Raw genomic sequence first — 23035 nt, forward strand, 5'->3', positions numbered from 1 at the left:
GTACAGTGGAACCTCTAGGTTTCCCGAGTAGCAACCAACAATGAGATCCATGAGCATGGGTTTCTTTTCTTTTATTTTTTTTTTAAGCATTCTAACCTTACGGAAATTTCGTAAACGACTTGTACCACAGGTGAGGGGATACTTACATCCTTGTGTTTGATTTCCTTAGGGAAGTAATCTTGATTGTGGAGCCTTCCTAAAGATGAGTCCTCCTTTGTTTGGGTTTCGGCAATGGAGGTGGGGAGGAGGCTTGGTCACGGTGAAGAGAAGGAGGGAGGAGGAAGAGAGAAAAATGAAATCTCTTCTTTAATTTCCCCTTTTATTCCAAATGAGAAGAAGAAGGAAAAATGGATTTTTCCTTCTCTTTTCCTTTACTTCTCCTTTAATGAAAAGAGGAGGCAAGAATCCTCTTTTCTTTTGAGAGGAAGAAGGCAACTCTAACTTCTCCTTCTAAATGAAAGAAACTCTTTTCTTACTCTTAACTATATTATCACTTCTCTCTCTAATAATATCTTCTCTTGGTCTATTGGTTAACACATACATGTATCTAGTAAGATATCCAAGGTTCAAACCCTGGGTCATCTCTTTTTGGTTCTATTTTTATTATTTTTGCACATTTACACATAAGGTCTATTTTTATTCATGATAAAAAAAATATCTAAAATCTTGCTAAGTACCCTATGGGTGTTACATTAAGTGAGTTGTTAGTAACCTACTTAATTAGTGGGCATTTGTTATCTTAAACACAGGGAGACTAACACACTCATGATAAGAAGGAGCTCATAATGTAATTTGGGATTGATGTGGTAGTGCGATAATAACTCTCTAGTGGAATGAGTTATTATCGATGAACTTGAGTTGTGTGTTCAGGGCGAGCACAAGATACTCAAGCTAATCGGAAGGCCAACACTAATTTCTCCTCTAGGTCCCTGTCGTAGCCTCATTATAGCCTCAAGTCTATCCAAATATAAGGTCTTATTGGTGTACAAGAAGGGGGTCGGTCCACTGCTTGGTGACCAAGCAATGGCGACCACATCCTCTTCTATAGGGGCCGGCCCTATTGCTTAGTGACCAAGCTAGTAGGGGCCGGCCATATTAATCAAACAAGGAGGGTTGTTTTGAATTTTTAAAATCTTCTCTTTGTAGAAAACTATAAGTTTTAAAAGAGAGATTTTAATTTTAAAAACTTTCCTTATTTGAATTAGGCCACATGTTTTAAAAGAAAGTTTAAAAGATTTTAAAACTTTCCTGTTTTTAACCATCCTCATGGTTTAAGAAAAAAAGGAAGATAAGTTTTAAAATTTAAATTTTCTATCACCATGTTAAAAAAGAAAATTTTATAAGAGAAGTTTTAAATTTTAAAACATGGTTTTCATTTTTAGAACTTTCCTTTTTTAACTCCTACTTTAGGAAAGAGAGCTTGTAAAATTTTATAAAAAAAAAAATATTCCTTTCCTCTTATGGGGGTTGACCACCCTTGCTTGGTGCCCAAGCAAGGTGGCCGGCCAAATTGAAAAAAATAAAATCATCAATTAATTTTTGGTGATTTATTCAATCAAGAGGAAAGAAAAGGAAAAATTAAAAGGGAAAAGGAAAATTAGAGGAAGATTTTAATTTTTGTAAAAATTCTTCCCTTATTTACCTTAGGCAACTAATATAAAAGAAGGGGTGAAGAGGCTTCATGAGACACAACTCTTATTCTCTTGCTTGAAGGATCTCTTGGTGGCCGACCCTCTCTTTTTCCCTTTCCCTTTGCTCTCTTCTCCTTGGTGGTGGTGGTGGTCGGATTTTAGAGGAAGAGGAAAAAAGTTTTTGGGTGGTGTTCATCTTGGAGGATCGTCGCCCACACGACGTCCAAGGCGAGGCGAGGAATACGACAGAAGATCTCAAGGTCATTAGCATACAAAAAGAAGGTATAATTAGTAATTATTTTCTGCATCATGCTAGTTATTTCTTTTTGTAAGAATTCCAAACACAAGAGACATTAGATCTAGTAGTTCGAATAAGTTTTTCGAGTTTGTGTTTTCTTTGTTTTCGAATTTGTGATTAGATTGTTCTTTTTGGTTAACCTAGAGTTATTTAAGGAAATTAAATATTAGCTTTCCTTAAAAGGCTTTATCTAGGCGGTGGCGGTTGCTCCCATATCCAAGAAGGTCATATGCCTCACCATGTAGTCCTGGAAGTCAATTTTGGAAATTAATATTTAATGAAATTAATAACATAGGTGGATTTGAATCAATAGTGTTAAGTTCTGCTTGCGATTCAAATCTAAACCATTAAGAACAGATAAGTTAAATTTGGAATCAATAATGTTAAGTTCCGTCTACGATTCCTAATTTAATTTCTAAAGAACACAATAGGTTATTTAAGGAAAGGTTCGACACTTGTACAAAAAAAATTTTGTACAGTGGAATCGGTACGATTTTCCTAGGACTAACCAACAGAGACATCATCAAGCGAGGAGAAGTTGTTGTCGCCAAGATTGCATCAGCAGATAACCTGGCAGATCCTTTCACTAAGGCCCTTCCGGCGAAAGCTTTTGATCGGCATGTGGAGGGGATGAGAATCAGATGTATGGCAGCAGATATGACAGCTTAGTCTTTTAGTATAAGTGGGAGATTATTAGAGTGTATACTAAAAACCTAGTTTTTGTAACATTTATTTGAAAATAAAGAATCACATTGGTCAAAAATGTCTACATTTATATGCTAAGTGTAGTTGTTCAATTAATTTATATTGCAGATAACATGGTGTGTGATGTCACACACAGAAGATCATGTTATCAGTTCCTTATAAATTATAAACAGTAGCTCATGATCGAGATGGAAAGGAACAAACCATCAGAACAGTCATAATGTAATTAGGTATTAGTTTATCTTGACTATATAATTACACTAATACACTTAGAGTGCATTGAGTAGGACCATTGAGGCAGTTTCTTTTTATACTGACTAAATAAAAGAACAAGACCTTGGTTATTATGGAAGTGTGTGCTCTTAATCTTAATATAATAACAAGTACATATATTTAATATTTATTTCTTTAATTTATCAATGGGTGAGATTTAGTTCGATAAATCAAAAGGCCCGATAAGTTGGGAAATGATATTACTTATAGTGTGTGTTGTTTATTATAGAAGGAAATTGTGTCCTAGTAATTTAGGTTGATAATGTCCCCAAGAGGAGCTCATAAGGATTGCCATGTTAAACCCTGCAGGTGGATTTAGTCCCACATGACAATAAAGTTGAGTGGTACTACTACTCTCGGAGCTAGATGTTAATTAAATGAGTTGTCAGTAACTCATTAAATTAATGGACATTTGATATCTTAAACACAGGGAGATTAACACACTCATGATAAGAAGGAGTCCATAATGTAATTTGGGATTGGTGCGGTAGTGCAATAATAACTCTCTAGTGAAATGAGTTATTATTGATGAACTTGAGTTGTGTGTTCGGGTCGAACATGGGATACTCGAGCTCGTCGGGAGGTCAAAACCAATTTCTCCTCTAGGTCTCTGTCAGAGCCTCATTAATGCCTCATATCCACCCATGAAAAACTCTTCTTGGTGTCCAAGAGGGGGCCGACCCAAGGCTTGGTGACTAAGCCAAGGGCCGACCACTACTTTCTCAAAGGGGGTCGGCCACAAGCAATATGAAGGGGGCCGGCCACATAATTCAAAGTATGAGGGGTGTTTTGAATTTTTAAAACCTTCTCTTTGTAGATATCTACAAGTTTTGAAAGAGAGATTTTAAAATTATAAAACTTTCCTTATTTGAATTAGGTCACATGGTTTAAAAGAAAGTTTAAAAGTTTTAAAAATTTTCTTTTTTAACCATCCTCATGGTTTTAAAAAAAAAAAAATTAAATTTGAAACTTTCTTTTTTTGTAATCATGTTAAAAAAGAAAATTTTAAATGAGAAGTTTTAAATCTTAAAACTTGTTTTAAAATTTTCCTTTTTTAAAACATCTACGTTAGGAAATTAAAAAAGAGCTTGTAAAATTTTATAAGAGCTTTCCTTCTTTCTTATAAAAATTTTTACAAGATTTTTTTTTCTTCTTTTAAGGGCCGACCACCTTGCTTGGTGTCCAAGCAAGGGGCCGGCCATTAAATCAATTAAGAGGAGAAAAAGGAATTAAAAAGGAGGAAAGGAAAACAAAAGAAAGATTTTAATTTTTTGTAAAAATTTTTCCTTATTTGTCTTAGGCAAGTATTATAAAAGAAGGAGAGGAGAGGCCTCATGAAGCATCAATTCTTATTCTCTTGCTTGTGCTCTCTCTTGTGGCCGACCCTTTCCCTTTCCCTTTCCTCTTGATCTCTTTTGTTCCTTGGTGGTGGTTGTGGCTGAATCTTAGAGAAGGAGGAGGAGCTTTTGGGTGGTGTTCATCTTGGAGGATCGTCGCCCACATGACGTCCAAGAGAAGGCGAGGAATACGGCAGAAGATCAAGAGGTCGTTGCATACAAAGAAAGGTATAACTAGTAATTATTTTCCGTATCATGCTAGTTTTTCTTTGTATGAATTCCAAACACAAGAGGCATATGATTCTAGATTTTCGGATTTGTAATTCAAAGTTATGTTTCTTTTATTTTATTTTGATCTTGTGATTTGATTGTTCTTTTTCGTTAAACCTAGAGTTATATAAGGAAATTAAATATTAGATTTCTTTAAAAGGCTTTGTCTAGACGGTGGTGGATGATCTCATACCCAAGAAGGATTAGTGTCTCACCATGCAGTCCTGGAAGTCAATTTTGAAAATTAATATTTAATTGAATTTATAACATAGGTGGATTTGGATCAATAATGTTAAGTATCGTTTGCGATCCAAGTCTAACCCATTAAGAATAGATAAGTTAAATTTGGAATCAATAATGTTAAGTTTCATTTGCGATTCCTAATTTAATTTCTAAAGAAGACAATAGGTTATTAGAAAATGTTCGACACTTGCATAAAATTTTTCTACAGTGAAACCGGTACGATCTTTCTAAGACCAACCAACAAAGCCATCGAGCCACCAACACATTGGTCACGTTAAGTCTCCATGTCTATCAGCATCAAGTGCACTATTTCATACATATTTTAGATCCAAGATGATACTTGAACCATCAAACCATGATCTTTCCTGATTATAAGGGCATGATTACATCAACAAAACTTTCCTAAGTAAAAGAATTTCTTCAATTTTACTTCTGCTATTCCAATTAAATAGGACATTAAGAAAAAGCGGAGAATCTCTCATCGGTCTCATTGTTTCATTTTTAGTCTAATTATTATTTGATTTATAAAACTTTGATTTGTTTTGCTCTTATTGTAAGCAGAGTTTTGTAATTGATTTTTCTGCCTCCGGAAAGGAGAAAAGATAGTAGAATTTGATAGGTGACTTACTTTATGAGTCCATAATGCATGGATTAAAAGTTGAAGTTTCGGATTATGTAAATCATGTTGTGTAATTAGCACATACTTTTCTTATTTATATTTTTCCGCAGTTAACTTATTTGTTTATTTGAGCTTGCAAAAATATTTACAGTTTATCTTTATCGTCAAACATTATTTCACTTCTAGCTTCCTGATTCATCAAGGGGATCCATCCTAACACTAGGCAATTTGAACCGAGGTGTATTTTGATAGCTCAATCTGAATTATGTTAAAAGTTAGGCACTCAACTTAATAAATTTCCAAATAAAAAATAAAAAATTATGACGAAATGATTTAACAAAGGTAAAGGCAGATCATTTATTTCTTCGCCATCCAATTCCCAGGTGGAGGTGGAGGTGGAGGTGATCAATTCGAAGATTGCGTTCCTGTCCACATAAGCTCATCTCCCGGTCATCCTTCAGCCAACTCCTCCCGTGGAGGCTGCGGCCGCCTAAGCTGACCCCACAAAAACCTCACCCATCTTATTTTAATATATAAAGCTCTTCTGGGTTCTGGCATTAAACAATGCGCGCAAGCATTGGTCACAAGCTTGTCCACGTAACGTCCATCTTCTTCTTACTGCTATTCCAATAATATCTTCTCCCCTCGCGTTCCTCCAACCTCTGGCTGTCCATGAAACTATTCTTCTTTTTTAATATTTTCTAGTGCATATGTCCATCAGAATATATAGTCTTTAATACACTAATGAATAAGTGTTGACACCGGGCGAGGTAGCTACTGCCGATAGAAAAATCTTGAGATGCTGCTATGGAATAACTAATCAGTATTTGGTACTCGTATAGAGTCGAAAGCCTCGAGGGCCTCGGAGTTTCCCTTCAAGGTAAGCTCTTCAATGATCCTTATTTCCTCCTTTGGAATGTTCAATGTTTTGTTTTTTTTCTTTTTTTGTTAAATGCATTTTTATCTCTACTTCTGCTCTTCTGGACAAATATATCTGTGTTGCGGCTGTTCATTAGTAGTTGTTGATGCAGATTTGCCAACCAGCTTGCAGCATTTTTACTATTCCAAGAAAAGGGTTGGATTTTGCTTCTTTCTTAAGTTTCTGAAGGCTTAGGTTTCCCTGTTTTCTTCTCCATTTTACTGGAAACAATTTTAAGATTTATCCAATCTCTAGGTTCTGCGCCATCTCTACGATTTGCACGACCTATGGATCCAATGATCTGCATTATTCATGTGAATCGAGTGGATTTGCTTACGCTGTGACGATACACATCGTTTGGACATCTTATATATAGTTTCATATATATATGATTCACTTGGTAACCTTGCTTTCCTTGATTGTGCAATAATGTCTCCCTCGGTTTTGATTCACAAGGACAACTTTATAACCTTCGTCTCTCTCTTCTAATTATACTTGCAATTTTCATTCATTCTTTAGATTCGAAAATAGTCCGTATATGATTCACTATATATAGCTTGTCTCTCGACCTGTGATTTCTTGTATTCTTTGGTCTGCCTGCGATGAATGTATATGAAAATGGTGTGAACATTTTATGATCTTGTTATGTTCTCTTTTAGGTCCATGGACACGTAGCTGTGTGTTAATTTTCTCTTGGGAGAGGAAAATTGCTTCTTGCTTTGGATGAGGCTTTGGCGCCTTTAGAGAGCCTGTTGGCTCAAGTCTTTTGATTCAGAATAATACATTGTGAATAATGGAGGCCATAACGGATATTAATGATGCTGTGGGTGGTCTAGAAGTCGATCACCTAAAGTTCAAAGAGATGGAACATCTAGAGGAGCAAACTCAAAGTTACAATGTTATGGAAGTTTCTGCTCCAGCAACTATTGAGCACATTTCTTCTGTATGCTATACTGAGCTCAACTCAGAACTGTTTGTTGGTCAGAGTGCATACTTTGGTTCCAAACCACAATTTGAGCATGAAGCATTATATACAAAACCTTCAAAAGATCCTGTCACAGAATTGACCCTGAGAAATTTCAAGAGGCCGTACCTGTCTGCCGATGATCAGACAGACAGTGACAAGGATTTGCAACTGAGGAAGGGCCTGGAAGAGGGTACAGGAAAGATTGTTTTGAGGCCAAAATATTTGCTACATGAAGATTCATCGAACGAAATCGATATTGGTACTCCGTTCCTGCCCCAAACAAACACCCAGAAGCTTTACTTAAGCAGTCAGTTTGATCAAAATCTTTCACAATTATGTGATTGTTCAACTCAAAATGAGAAATATATTGCTTCAGGCAATGCAGATATGCACTGTACTAGTCCTTCACAAGCTAATGGCTTGGATGACACTGGATCACAACTCTTCTCAGTCATGAATGGCTTGAAACGAAAGGATATTGAACTCAGCTGCCATGATGATAACAAATTTCACAAATGTGCATATAAAAGTGGACAATTTACTCATTTTAAAGCTGATAGTGCATCTCCATCAGCTACAATCAACAACAAGTTATCTGGGATTCCTACTAAAGGAATCAGCATAAGAAGTTTTCTTAAACCTAAAAACAAACTAAGTGAAGTTGAAAAACTACACATCTTTAAGCTGATTGTGGATCTAGTCAGTAATTTGCATTCTCAAGGATTCATTCTAAAGCATTTACGGCCATCTCATTTTATTATTTTTCCTACAAAACAAGTTAAATATGTTGGTCCTCTTATTGACAAAGGTCAACGGGAATCATTATTTGGCAAAACAGAGTTGGATGGGGATTGTTTGGAAAACACTTGGAAGAGGAGAAGGAGCATATTAGGAAAAAGAAATGCTGCTGAAGCTTCAACTAAGAAATTAGTTTTTTCAAGACATTCTGGTGTCCTGAAAGAAGAACTAAGCAAAGATTTTGACAAACAATCGTCTAATGTTGAAAGTTGCTGCGAAATTTGTGACAGACTTCTAGTAAATGTTTCACGCATGCTCCAAACCTCTCTTGTAATCCTTGGGCTCTCTTCTGGTGGCCAGAATACAATCTCTGAAGTTCTGAAGTTGGAGGAGAGGTGGTATGTTAGTCCTGAAGAACTAAATGAGGGTTTATACTCTTCTTCATCCAACGTCTATAGTCTTGGGGTTCTTCTGTTTGAGGTAAGAATTCTTTCTAGAAAATCAAACATGGTATTCTTTATTTGTCAATCATGGGTCAAATGACTTACTAGATTCAGTGAATGTAGAGTGGATCAGAATAGTGTTTCTATGGTTGTAGATAACGTGTCGAGCATACTAAGATCATACATGATGTCAACTGCAGTAAACCTTTACATCTTAACTAACTTTTAACTATCAATTTTTGGCATATTTCTTGCAGAATTTTTGTAGTAGAGGGCATACATGAGTTTTTATCCAAATATTTTTGCATTCAGGGCGTGGTCCTCTTCTCCTGTAACATGTTTAAATTGCTTTTCAACACTAAATTTCTCAATAGTCAAATCTATCCAAAGTATGACAAGTGAACAGTAGATCAATCTCAGCCTCCCACTAAGATTTAACTTTTTGCTCATCTCCTTAAGGTGCTAACCAATGCAATAATTTTCTAGCTCTTTTGTCATTTTGAATCTCGCGAAGTCCATTTTGCGGCAATGTTAAATCTACGCCATCGGATTCTTCCTCCAAATTTTCTATCAAAACAACCTAAGGAATCTGGAATATGCCTATGGATGCTCCATCCAGATCCTTCTTCACGGCCAAAAACAAGGTAATCTTGCATTTAATATTTTGGTTTATATTTAGTTGCACATTCCTGAATGTTGTTAAATTAAGTGTAGTCTTTTTATTTGGATTACATTGTCCATTTTCAGGAGATGCCCTTCTTTGCTTTATTTATTAATTTTGGTAATGATATAGGAGACTGTTATGACTAGAAACATTGAACAAGACAAAACATAATAGGACTGTGTTTAATCGTGCTTGACCATGGACAATAGAGAGCTGACTAATCTCAGTAGTCTTGTCCCTAGCTAAGTGGCCTGCAAAGATTTTTGGATGGTCTGTGAGCCTTATGATAGAAAATGTCCAAGGAACTAGCACGTTGACAATAAAATCCCTATTGTTTCTTGTTTTAAAGGAAAATTTCAACTCTCTCATTCTTCATTAGTTCAATGTATATAAATAAAGTAAAGCAGTTGCATGACAAATTATATTTTATATCTTTGGATTACAACTAATTAACATGAATTATATTTTGGAAACTTTAATATTACACAATACAAAAAATCACTCTGCTGATTCTATATTCATTTGAAATGACAGGAACCAATAACACACAAATTTCAAGTCCTAACAACTATTCTAGAATTTGGTAGAATAATATGGGAAATTTGCTCCAGAACATATTGTCTTGGAATTATAAGTGGAGAGTTTAAAATGCTTGAACTGTTCAATGCACATAGGTTCAGGCCTGCTAATTACTGAAATTCTCAAAATACAGCAAATTCTTATATAAAATCATCTTCCCATACTGATGACTTTGCCTCTTTTAAATGGTCCATCTATTGGTATTTTTGTGGCACAAAAGGTTTTTTCCCATAATTGTTTGATTCATTATACATGAAGAATCTTTGGAGTAACATGCATGAAGAACTAGCTTGATGTCTTAAAAAAATTTGTTGGGTGAATGTTATCACACATTTATACATTCTCCAAATTTTACTCAAGCATTTTAATCACAAGTTTGGGCAGGATAGAGGAAGTCCTAAAAATCTTTTTGCTTGAGTCGTTAATTCCAACTTAAGAAACTTGTGCCAACAAAATTTAAAATTTAAAATATTATCAACTTTTTTGTTACAGTTAAGAGCTTTTTGTTTTGTGTGGATGACAGGGATATTCTGAACTGTAATGTATTTTGTAAAGATAGAGAATTGTCAACTGCAGAACAATTATCTTCAACTATTGATTATGAACATTCAGAAGCAGATTTGTTGTTGCACTTTCTATCTACATTAAGAAAACACAAAGAGTTGCAGATAGACAAGTTGATGGAAAACCTTGGTTCCATAGAAGAAGACATTAGAGATACAAAAAAGAGACACTTCTCAAATGAACATATGTCCAGAGATATATTCTTGCAGGAAAATTCTACTGGTATGTCAGGTTTCTATGCTTGCAAAGAACCACTACCTCAGGATTTGGGATCTGAATTTTCGGTTGTTAATACAGATGCAAGGACATTAATGAATAACTTTGAAAGTCTTGAAAGTGCATACTTTTCCATGAGATCCAAATCTTCAGAAATTGATATTGACTTGGCACTACGTCAAGACATAAACATTCTGAAGGCCCCAAATGAGTTGTATACATTTGGAAATAACACAAAACTTTCTTATATGAAGGATGAATCCTCCAATCAACGAGGATTGTTCTTTGAAGGCTTATGCAAGTATGCTTGCTACAAAAAATTTGTAGTTCGTGGTAGTTTAAGAAATCCAGATATCCTCAACTCTGCAAATGTGATCTGCTCCTTGAGCTTTGACAAAAATGAAGAATATTTTGCTGCTGCTGGAGCATCAAAGAAAATCAAAGTATTCGAGTTTGATGCATTTCAAAATTATACTCTTGACATTAACTACCCAGTGCTAGAGATGTCAAGTAAATCTAAACTCAGCTGCCTTTGTTGGAACAGATACATCAGGAACTATTTAGCTTCAACAGATTATGATGGAGTCGTTCAGGTGAATATTTCATGTGTTTTCTCCTTTAGTTTATATTGTTGCTTCCGTTTTGCAGAGCATCTGTAGGAAATACTTAATATTGGTCTCCATAGATTGACAAGCTACAAGATGGATCCAATACAAGTTGGATCCAACTTTATCAACTAAGTATTTTCTTGCTATTCATTTTCTGCATATTTCTGTAATCCTGACCACTAAAAATAATAGAATAGTGTCCCTTTTCCTTTTTCTTTTACTCGTATCCTGGTCCAACATTGCTAAAATTTTCTTAATGACTATTTATTATTAAATCAATATATTCTAACTCTTGTGTGAATTTTTCTAGGATCATTTTTAATTCATCTACTTGTGATTTCAAGTTTAGTATCTTTTTCATGTTAATTAATTTCAAAATCATGCATTTTAAATCAAGGAATTTTGACCCATGTGACCCTTCATGAAGTTTGATTGACTTCTCTCATAGCTCTTTTGTGCTTTTAAAAGTATCAAGTTAGTTCAATTATTCCAATAAGAGTCCATATTGAAGTGTGATTGTATCTTTCACATTTTCTTATTCTTCCTTTTCTATTTTGTCACTCCATTTGTTGAAGTCAATGGGATCTCCAAATTTATTGATGAGAGCCTTGGATCCTTTCTTGGTGATGATCCAATTCTTGAACTCTATTATCCATATGACTTTTCCAATAAGAAAATTTTACCTCGTCGAAAAACGGGATTGTGTGGTGTTGAATCCCTATTGCATATATAAGTTTTAAGTAGTCTCTATTGGCAATTAGTCCTTCAAGAGTGGTCGGGCTTTGATACCAAATATAGAGCATTTTCTTCTTAAGTTAATGGTTCGGTAGGCGGTGAGTCCTTCTAGCGCAAACATATGTGATAGAGGAAGTAGGATAGACATTAATAAAGTTAGCAATGCTAATTTGATTTTGTTTTAGTGTCGTTCAGAATCCTAAGTTCCTTCTTCACAGCCTATGGACTCGAAAGGTGAGTCACCCCTCAAAGAACCACTGTAATTTCTACTCACTATAGGCAGAAAAACCTCAGAGAAAAGCTTTTACTATAAGATAAAAACAGTAAAGCAAAGAAAAGTTTGTCTAAAGAAAATAAAGCTTAAAGGTAAAGGCCTCAAGTCCAAGCAAAATAAAAATTATAAACTAAAGTAAAGACAATTTGAGAGCAGCAGGTAGTAGTAGCTTTCTTATTCTTGAACAAGCTCCCTTTGCTCTTCTTTTTATAGTCTTCAAAATGAACTTGCATAAGTTTCAACCATCTATTCTATTTAATTATAGTCTACTCAAATTATTACTTGTCGATTGAAACTTTGATCACAGAAGCCTTGTTTGTCAACTATTTTCTTAGTCGACTCAAATCCATCTCAATCGACTCAACACTTAACAACCAACTCAACTAGATTAGGTCGCAAGCTTATCATTCGGGTGATCACGATTCTAGTTGACTAAAAAATATATCACTCAAATCTTAGTCAACTAAAGTGGATAAGATCCACTTGAACAATTTAATTTTTAAATTCTTACAGTATTTTAGTTGACTACATAGTCAACAAAAAACCAAGAGCAAGCTATTTTCAGTAGTCAATTACTTAGTCAACTCAACTATAGTCAAATTCAATCAACTTAAGTTGAAACAAAGAGGTAAAATTTGTGAGCAAAATGTCTTTAGTCGACTCAACTATTCAAATGACTAAACCTTTGGTCAACTAAATTTTCTCGTCAACATCAATTACAATAAACATCCTACTTTTTTTATCGAGGAAATGCCTAAGTAAAAGACTGCCAAAATTCAAAATTACATATTTTTTTGTAATCTCTCACAACTCACATGCCAAGAGTACTTATCACGGGATCATCTTTCATTTTCTAGGAATCTAGTCTTTGAGACTTCTTGGTTTGTCAAGTACCACCCGATCAACCTTTACCTATTGTGGCTTCTCTTTTGTCAACCCCTATTGAACTTCTTCATGATCAACTCCTATTGAACTTCCTTATTTGGTCCGGTTGGGATCGGGATGGGTTGATTATGGGCGGAGAGCTCAGACAAATCAGCAGCACTTGCGGAATGAAAGGTCGACGGTGAGGAAAAGGTTGACTAACAGATTGGGATTGGGACGACCTTTAGATTATTGATGTTTTGTGCCCACAAGAAGAAGGTTAGAGGACCAAGGCAAACCTCAGTCAATCAGACCATAGAGATAGGGAAGAGAATAACAAATAGACAAAATAGTGTATGCCTCTTCCCAAAAAGCGTCCCTCTTCATCTTCACCAAAGGACTCACCCCGTTGCAACTGGTGTCATTGTAATTATCGCGGTACAGAGACCCTCATGTATCCGGGGAACACAATCTATTAAGACTCGGGGTGCTTGACGCTCGAGAATCATGGTGCTTAGGTGATCCAGCACTTGTGATCTAGCGATCCATGCTCTAGTGTTCGAGAATGCAATCCACTTGACATTCGATAGTCGACATGCGGTACTCGACACTCGATGGTCAGGAGGCTGTACTCGACACTCAATAGTCGGCAGTACCGTGGTTCTGGATCACATCGTATGTCATACTACAATATCAAACATAATTACCAAACCGCTCTATACTAGTATAGTATAGGGAATAACCCATTGTCTCTCCCAAGGAATGTAGTGACCAATGATAATCTTAGGATGAAATGTTATTGTATTGGGATTTAGGGTTTTTGATGTTGCAAATGGTGGTTTGTGTTGGAATTGAGTGCTAAGACTAATAAATGAAAGACATTTTTTATAATCTAATCTAGTTAAACTACGATTGCAAGGAATTAAATGAAACATAAAGTAAAACATTCCTAGTCTAACCTAACTTACTTGCATCGAAATGAAGAACAAGAATTTAAAACTTTCAACAAAATAATCATTGCACGAATTAAATGAATTGACATGCATTAACTGAATTGAAAGTAATGTAAAAGTGTAAGAGGAATTAAACCAAACACATTGCAAGTATAAAAACTAAGCTAAGTTAAGCACTAAAGAAAGTGGAGCTCTCCCTCCGATCGGATGAATGGTTGATGCAGAATGAGCCTAGAATCTTGTAGCTCACTAATGGAAATGGAAGCGCCTCTCCTAACTAGGACAAGGGCTTGTCAGTGGTGGATTCCAGCAATAAAGATGGGAGCACCTCTCCCAACTAGGACAAGGGCTTGATGCGGACAAGTAGATGTAGAAGACCTCCATGCCTAAACCTTGGTTGGAGATGGACTTATGGAAGCTAAGAAGGTGGAAGACCTCCACACCCTCTTCTCTTCGCCAAGTGTGCGTTCTCTTATGAAAACCTTCCCAACCGGGGTGAGATGGAGGTGGAGGAGGAAGAAGATGACTCCCTTTTCCCTAGATCTCAATCTTTTCCCTTTATAAGAGTCATGACATAGCCGTGCCAAAAAGCATGACCAGACCATGTTTAGCTACTGAGGTGTTCTCCGAATTGAGCTTCAAGATGGGGCACGACCAGGTCGTGTTCCCTACTATAATGTGCTTTGAGCTTTGGTTGATTTCTCTTTTGAGCCCCTGCAAAACAAGGTACACTCATATATTAGTAAAAATGCTATTAATTAGAAAGGATTTGGATTAAAACTTAAAATAAACCCTTACTCATGAAATATTATATAAACACGGAATTAAGCACTCGAGCGGATTAAAAATGGCAAGTAGGAACACAAAATAATACGTTAAATCATAGGTTATCAGTACTCAGCACTCAGTAGTCGACAAACAATACTCGGCGCTCGGGAGTTTGGCACTCGGGCGCTCGCTTACACAAGCACTCGACCAATCGGGCGCTCGGTTACTCAAGCACTTAGCACTCGGGTAGTCGTTCAAAGCTTGCAACCCACTTGGGCTTAGGCATTTGTTCATGGGAGTTTGGTGCTTGTGCACTCGAGTAGTCATTTGATGCTCGCAACCCACTCAAGCTCAAGCTGTTCGCAGCTCAGGCTTAGGGCTACAGCGTGGCTGGACTATGTAGGTGCCTCGGCATGGGCTAGATGTCGACAATATCATGAGTCCTCTCCTTCATGTCAATTCGAGGAATTGTAGCACGCGAGACTCAATTAGAGTGTTGAGGATAGTAGGATGCAGTAATGGTCCTTAGAGAAGTAGGCCACTAGAAGAACTAGAGGGCAAAAGACATTAATTATAATATGATTGAACTTTATGAGAATACGCCGACCCTAGAGCCTAGTGAGTCAAGAGAGACAGCCGAGTCAATCCCTTTCGAGAAGGGGGGAGATGTAATCCATGTTGATCCCTTATGAGAAAAGGGGGAGAGGCTCCATCGGTGATTTTGTTTAGCCGGGAGAGGTAATCCATGTTGACCTATTTCAAGAAGGGGACGAGAGGCTCAATCCATGACTATGTTGAGTCGGGAGAGATAATCTGCGTTGATCCCTTCCAAGAAAGGGGGGAGAGCCTCAATCCATGACTATGTTGAGTTGGAAGAGGTAAGCCGCATCGACCCCTTCTAAGAAGGGAGGAGAGACTCAGTTTGTGATTATGTTGAGTTAGGAGAGGTAATCTGCGTCGACTCCTTTTGAGAAGTGGGGGAGAGGCTTAATCCATGACTATGTTAAGTCGAGAGAGGTAACCCATGTCCCTTTCGAGGAGGGAGGCTCAATCCACGACTGTGTTGATTAAGAAGAGGTAATTCACGTCAACCCCTTCGAGAAGGAGGAGAGACTCAATCCGCAACTATGTTAAGTTGGGAGAGGTAATCTGCATCGACCTCTTCTAAGAAGGGGGAGAGATTCAATCCGCGACTATGTTGAGTTGGGAGAAGTAACTTGCGCTGACCTCTTCAGAGAAGGGGGGAGAGCTGATTTAAACCAAGATCTTCCTCAAGTGCGATAAGATTGGAGGTGGAAAGCATTTCATGGACAACCAAGTTGTCTCCCCTTCATGTCCCAGAAAGAGATGGGAAATGCAAATTAATCGGGGTGTCAAGTTTGAAGTCCCTCATGGATAGCCCTTAGGTATCCTTAGTATCTAATTCTCCTCTGGATAGCATTTTCCCTAGTCACTTTTATTGGGGCATATAGTTAAGGAATGGCCCGGGCAGTTCATTGCGCGGTGTTGGATGAGGGACCTTCCTCGTGGCTTGGTTAATAGGCAGAGCATATGCGTCCGGGTCATTTCTTCTCTCTTGTTATGCCTCCTCGACATTAATGTACTTCTCCGCTCGCCCCAAGAGATCATCATAGTCGATAGAGGGCTATTTTACTAATGAATGGAAGAAATCACCTTTCAACAATTCTTAGGAAAAGGCACTGGTGAGAATTTCTATGATGGCAGTAAGCACCTCTAAGGCAACATGATTGAAACGTTGAATGTATTCTTACAAAGTCTCCCAACTCCGCTGTTTTAAAGAGAAAAGGCTAAGGGGGTCGTATGATAGCACTTGTTACTCAAGAAGTGATGTAAAACAATGTGTTGAACTCTTTGAAAGAGTGAATGGAACTCATCTTTAGTTGGTTAAACCATCATTGCGTCAATCCTACTAGAGTAGTTAGAAAAACTCAACACTTCACTCCCTCACAATATTGGTGTAGGAGGGAGGTGTTCTCAAATTGGCATAGATGATCCTTTCAATCTAAGGATCCTATATATCCTCTAATCTACAGAGGTTGGAAATGACTCAACAACTCCTCTGCTAGGATTCCCTTCGAGAGAGGAGTATCCTGACAAGATGACATTTCCTTCTTTTCTTCCCAACCATTTTCTTGAGCTCATATGGGATTCTCTTGAGGCGGTTCACGAGCAGTCGACTCTCAAGATTGCTCTTCTTGAGGAGCTGATATTCCTCCTGGTTCCTTCAGAGTAAGGGGATTCAAGAGAAATCATCTTCGAAGGACTTCCTCTACTGTAGCTATTACTAGTTGACTCATGCCTTCTAACATCAAGGAAGGAACACCCGGCTCCCAGAACATGGCCCGAGTCTTTTCTTCAGAAGAAGATCCTCTCTCTCCATGACGTTTTCAAGTGTTTCCCATCTCTACATCTCAGCTCAGATTTCCATAGACGTCGCCAAAATGATCCGGTTGGGAACAAGATGGGTTGATGATGGGTGGAGAGCTCGGATAGATTAGCGACACTTGCGGAATGACAAGACGATAGTGAGGAAAAGGTTGGCTGTCGGACTGGGATTGGGATGGCCTCTGGATTGTTGATGTCTTGTGCTCATAAGAAGAATGTTAGAAGGGTGGCCAAGGCGAACCTCGATGAGACTCCTCACGCTCAAGTCAAGCCTTAAAGATAGAGAATAGAATAACAGATAGGCAAAACAGTGTAGAATAACGTACCTTTGTGACGCTAGTATCATTACCTTATATAAGGGAAAAAGCAGTAAAAAGCTATACTGCATCTTCGCAAAGGGCGTACCACTTTCATCTTCACCAAAGGGTGCGCCCCTTTGCAACTGGCGTTGTTGTAACCGTCATGGTATATAGACCCTCACATATTTGGGGAGCGCAATCCATTCGGGCTTAGGGTGCTTGGCCCTTGGGATTTGGGGTGTTAGGGCGATCAACATTCAATGATTAGTCGATCCATGCTCAGTGATCGGGCACTATGGTGTTTGTGAATGCAATCCATTCACCATTCAATAGGCGATAATCGACACTCGGATGCTTAGGAGTTTGGTGCTTGGGCACTCGGCCACTGGATGCTCGAGATTTGGTAGGTGATACTTGACTCTCGGGCATTTGAAAGTTTGGTGCTCGAGTAGTCATTCGGTGCTCGCAACCCACTTAGGCTCGACAGTCGTTCGAAGCTCGCAACCCACTTGAACTCGAGCTGCTATTTATTGCTCGGGAGTTTGGAGCATCCATTCGGCACTCGCAACCAGCTTGGGCTAAGGGAGCCGTTTGGCATCCGTAACCCACTCGTTCTTTGGTAGTCATTGGGCGCTCAGGCTTAGGCAGTCGTATGCTAACCCTACATCATTATTTATTAGAACCTGATGCATTTCTATATCTGCTAAATATTCAGTTAATCTCGACTTACTTGACTTCTCCAACTCACTTGTCAAGATTGCTACACTTGTACTGGCAAACCTCATTAATAACAACAACATTAATCTAACTTAAATTATTTGTCAAGCACATTAAAATCATTTGGTCAAACTTGATCACTAAAGACATGATTGCACTAACAAGATATATTGATGGAGAATTTCCATGGTCAATTTTCTCCTTTGTAACTTTTTAATCAAAATCAAGGATTTGAGTTAGAAACATTCTCTAAGGATCCTTGTAAGGATTAAGTTGCATCCATTGGTCCAGTACCTCATTACTCTTCTTTCAGCTCGAATCCATTGGTCCTCATGTACTCTTCTTTGAGCTTGAACATTTCCTTCTTTCCTATGTAGCTACTAAGTTATAGGTTCATATATTTCCTTCTTTGAGCTAAATGATTATGCTGGCATTCTGGGTTCCACTATCTTTCCTGACATTTTCTCATATCAATTTGTTCCAGTAGATGTTTGTTGTATCAAACATTAAGTTTAAGGTAATTTATTTGTATCCTCAAACTCATTCCTTCATGTCATATCTGGCCATGCTAATTATCATTTTTAACTTAAATAAATCTTAAAGATCCATGTAGCTGATCTAATTATAGAGATGATCTTACCCTCAAAGAACTTTTTAGATCGTGGATTCATTTCCAATATTCTGCAATTGAAGGATATTCTTCTTGGAAGTTGCATAGTTAAGCTACAATTTCTATTCAAAATCATATTGTAGGTTTCAGTATTTCCCAACACACCATAGTTTTTTCCCATTATTATGCCCCAACGTAACTTAAATACCAGATTTACCCTGTTTCTTCCAGCCTGCCTGAGCCACCTATTAAACTGGTGCCCAAGATGATTAATTGAAATGAAAAACACCCCATAAACTGCATCTCCCTAAAAGATGTTCCTAGTAAAAAATGATCAGAAAAACCCTTCTTCAAGCCAAAGCTCTCTCTGATGGTTTTTCTGATCCCTTGCTGCAAGTAACACTCTTCCAGGATTTTTTTTTTTTACTGGTTTGGGAGGGATGCTAGACTGGTCCATTGGATGACTCGGTCAGGTGGAAGAAAAACAGTTGTAAATGTCATATTTCGGGTAGGCTGGCTCAATTTGGGCAAACTAAACATGGTGCGCTAATTTGAAACTCAAGTGCATCCATTGGAAAATTTCCATAACATGACTATTCTCATTAGGGTATGTATCATTTGCTCTAGTAAAATTCTGCAAGATAACTCAATTCTTCTTATGCAGTTATGGGATGCTAGCACTGGTCAAGGATTTCATCAGTACACTGACCACGAAAAAAGAGCCTGGTGTGTTGACTTCTCTTCGGAAGCTCCAACTAAGTTGGCAAGTGGAAGTGATGATTGCTCTGTGAAACTTTGGAGCATACATGAAGTGCGAGCTCTCTTATCATATTCATATATCTGTATCTTTTGCATTACCTTATTTGGATTGTGAATTTTCATTGGGCTAAATCATCCAGAATAACTAGCTATAGCTTTTAGTGTGAATTGAAATTGAGTATTTACTCTTGAAGATTCTTTTATTCTATGACTCCATAAGGGTGCTAGACATCAACTGCACTTTTATTATATGCATCTTTACAACCATATATGATGCTTCAGCTCAATGCTCTTGCTAAACTAAAGTCTACAATCAGAATCTTAACAATTTCTCTATTCTTTGAAGAGAAAATTAAAGTAAATATATTCTATGCTTGCAGAAGGAATGCATCAAAACAATCAAGAGTGTCGCAAATGTGTGCTGTGTACAATTCTCGCCATATTCATCTAATCTACTGGCCTTTGGATCTGCTGATTATGGAATTTACTGTTATGACATTCGTAACACCAGGATTCCCTGGTGTACTTTAGCTGGGCATAGAAGGACTGTGAGCTACATAAAATTTGTGAATTCCAATACAATTGTGTCTGCATCTACTGATAACACCTTAAAGCTTTGGGATCTCAAGAAGACCGTCGCAGCAGGAGTATCCACAAATGCCTGCACATTGACCATGACTGGCCATAGTAATGAGAAGGTTGGAAATTTTCTTTACAAGTTTCAGTTAACCAAATATTAGTTAAATTTTCTATTACTTTTCTGTTTCTCAACATAGCTAATTTAGCTCTCCAGATTCCTTTTCGTGTAATAATTTGGTTGTGATGTGTGGCTCTTTTCAAATGCAGAATTTTGTAGGCCTATCTGTGTGCGACGGATACATCTTATGCGGTTCTGAAACTAATGAAGTGAGTATCCACATTCTTCCATTTTGCTATCCTTAAGTCTGCAATGTATCTATATTTACACAATTTGCATCTGCACCTTAAACTTTTATTACTGCTAAAGATGAACTAGAACATCACCCACATAGATCTTTTTTCCGTCTCCGTTGCAAATTCATCCAAAAGTCCCTTATGCAATACTTTTTTAGCAAATGTGGAAGTCACTTACGTATTTCAAGCCGTATTTTGACTTGAATGATTTTTCTAATGATCTTGTAACTTAATTTGTTATTTTAGGTGTATGCTTATCATAAAAAATTTCCTATGCCCATAACCTCCTACAAGTTTGGGAACTTTGATCCTATTACTGGCCATGAGATTGGCGGTGACAGCACACATTTTGTCTCAAGCATCTGCTGGAGAAGAACATCAAATATGGTTCTCGCCGCAAACTCTAGTGGCTGCATAAGACTATTGCAAATGGTCTAAGAGAAAATAAACTCCGAGAAGATGAATTGCTGAGTTATCACTTCTAGTTGCTGTACCAATGGATCAGCCAAATTGCTGAATCATGGTGTGTAGACTCGATCATAGCGGTGTTTGATTATTTTGGCTACCGTGCACGGTACTTGCAGTTGCAAAGATTTGCTGCTCGATACTTGCAGTTGTAAATATTTGCTAACGATAATGTGATCTGCGCTGAAAATTGTGTTTTGGATGAGCAATTGCAGGACTGCTCGGTTGAATTTGACAAAAAAAATTAGCTAGGGAAGTGAAAAGAAGAGTAACAGACCACGGTATCAATAAGCTCTATATGGTGCAGCAGCAGGCTTTAGGGAAACTGAGCATCAGACTTCCCACTACAATAAATTTCTTGAATAGATAATATTATTAATGAAAAGATAAATAACAAAATGAAAACCAGAGTCTTTTTAAATGCTCCGACTCAACTAAACTTTAAAAATAAAATCAATCAAGCAGTGCAAGAAATACTCACTTGTTTTAAAGAACTTGACCACTAAGAAATAAATTGATTGAGACTTGAAAATATAAAATCCTACAAAAATTTGAAAAGTAACAAAAATACATAAAAATCAAATCGAATTAGAAGAGATATCTATCAATTAAAAGAAATTAAATATTTGACACCTAAAAGGAGGATAATTATCAAGTATTCACTACAATTTAAAATAATAAAAAAAAATTTCTAATTTGCTATTTCTCCCTCCTCGAAGAAAACTAAACTCTAGGTGGGTTGTAAGGAACTTTGGTTGATCGTCCATCCAATGTATGTAGAGCAATAATAACATCGCCTTGAGTCTTGTCCGTTATGTAGCATAAAGTGTGCATCATCTTGGTCATTGGACATGTCTTCCAATTAGTAAGTCATTGGTCAACTTGCTCTTTCTTTTGAGTAGTAACTAATTGGGGAATGTGTAGGATTGTTGCACTAGAGGGAAGGGGTGAATAGTGCTTATGTTTTCACATTTGTTTAAAATCAATTGAGAGACAAACACAACAGAATAAAAATAGGAAGAAACAATACTAATAAATCTAAATTTTACTTGGTTCGGAGCCTGTGACGACTTCTACTCCAAGGGTCACGAGTGTTGATCACTTTCGTTAGACAATTATGTTGCGTTTTTCGGGTCGCGAAAATCGCATTTTCGCGTCGCAGAAACCCCGAATCATCCATGCCACTGGATCTCGTGCGAAGAAAACTTTTGAAAATATGAGTACGAGTTTAAAGCTTCAATCTACAGTAGATCTACAAAGGAAGAAAACATTTTTATACCTTTGAAGCGTGCCTTTCGCGTATCCCGCTCGTCCAAAATGCCGGATCTCTAGACCGTCAAGCGTACGGTCCTCTAGAAGTATCCACACGGACAACTTAGGTGGAGAAGACCTAAACAAAGTTGTGCTAGCACCTTGATAGGTCACGGCAAGAAGAGGAGAGGGAGAGAGCATGAAGAACTCAAGGAAGAAGAAGGAATCAATATGCCTTGAATGAAAAATCAATTTCATTCACAATGATAAGTGGCCGGCCACATCTCCAAGGTGTAACCCCCATTCTCATTAAATGTAGCCATTAAAGAGAATGGAGTTGTAACTCCCATGAGGTGGCACACTTTGATTATGTGGCACATCATCATTGGTCCACATCTTGCCATCTCACTAATGATGTGGCAATTAGTCAAGTCAAACTTGACTCTTCCTCTTCCTCTCAAGTCAAGTCAAACTTGACCAAATCTCTTCCATGGTTGATCGAATCCAACCATTTGATTCAAGCCAACTTAATATAACGAATCTAATTCATTTAACTAAATTGATTCAATGAGTCATAATCTAAACTAGACTCATTGAACACATGAATCAACTTGAGTCCAACTCAAGTTAGCCCAATTAGGATTACTCTTAATCCAATTTGATTCATCAAATGAATCTAATCCTCTTGGTTCATCATATGAACCTAATCTCCATCTAATTGTCCTTAGTGTGTGACCCTATAGGTTCTTGTAACGTTGGCAATGCCCTAAACTCATTTAGGAGTATAAGTAATGAGCGGTATCTAGCAACACATCATTACTACCCAAGTTACAAGAATGTTGAGATCCAACATCACCTTGTGACTCCTCACAATATATGACAAGTGTCCTTCTATCCTAGACATCTAGATTGGTCAATGTGAGGCAT

At 37.3% G+C, this 23035-nt stretch overlaps 1 protein-coding gene across 2 annotated transcripts; it reads left to right on the forward strand.

Moving 5' to 3' along the window:
* Positions 1-5863: 5863 nt before the first annotated feature.
* Positions 5864-21059, forward strand: LOC121969916 (protein SUPPRESSOR OF PHYA-105 1-like). Of its 2 annotated transcripts, XM_042520235.1 has the most exons (9): positions 5864-6256; positions 6955-8480; positions 8930-9087; positions 10210-10472; positions 10548-11059; positions 19365-19511; positions 19840-20157; positions 20306-20365; positions 20639-21059. In XM_042520235.1, exons 2-9 carry the CDS (start codon positions 7089-7091, stop codon positions 20828-20830), a joined length of 3042 nt encoding a protein of 1013 aa, XP_042376169.1. In that variant the 5' UTR covers positions 5864-6256; positions 6955-7088; the 3' UTR covers positions 20831-21059. The 2 variants fall into 2 exon arrangements, with proteins under 2 accessions (XP_042376169.1, XP_042376168.1); XM_042520234.1 differs by having other exon boundaries at positions 10210-11059.
* The last annotated feature ends 1976 nt before the right edge of the window (positions 21060-23035 follow it).

This window comes from Zingiber officinale, chromosome 4A, assembly GCF_018446385.1.
Source record: "Zingiber officinale cultivar Zhangliang chromosome 4A, Zo_v1.1, whole genome shotgun sequence".
Lineage (NCBI taxonomy): Eukaryota > Viridiplantae > Streptophyta > Magnoliopsida > Zingiberales > Zingiberaceae > Zingiber > Zingiber officinale.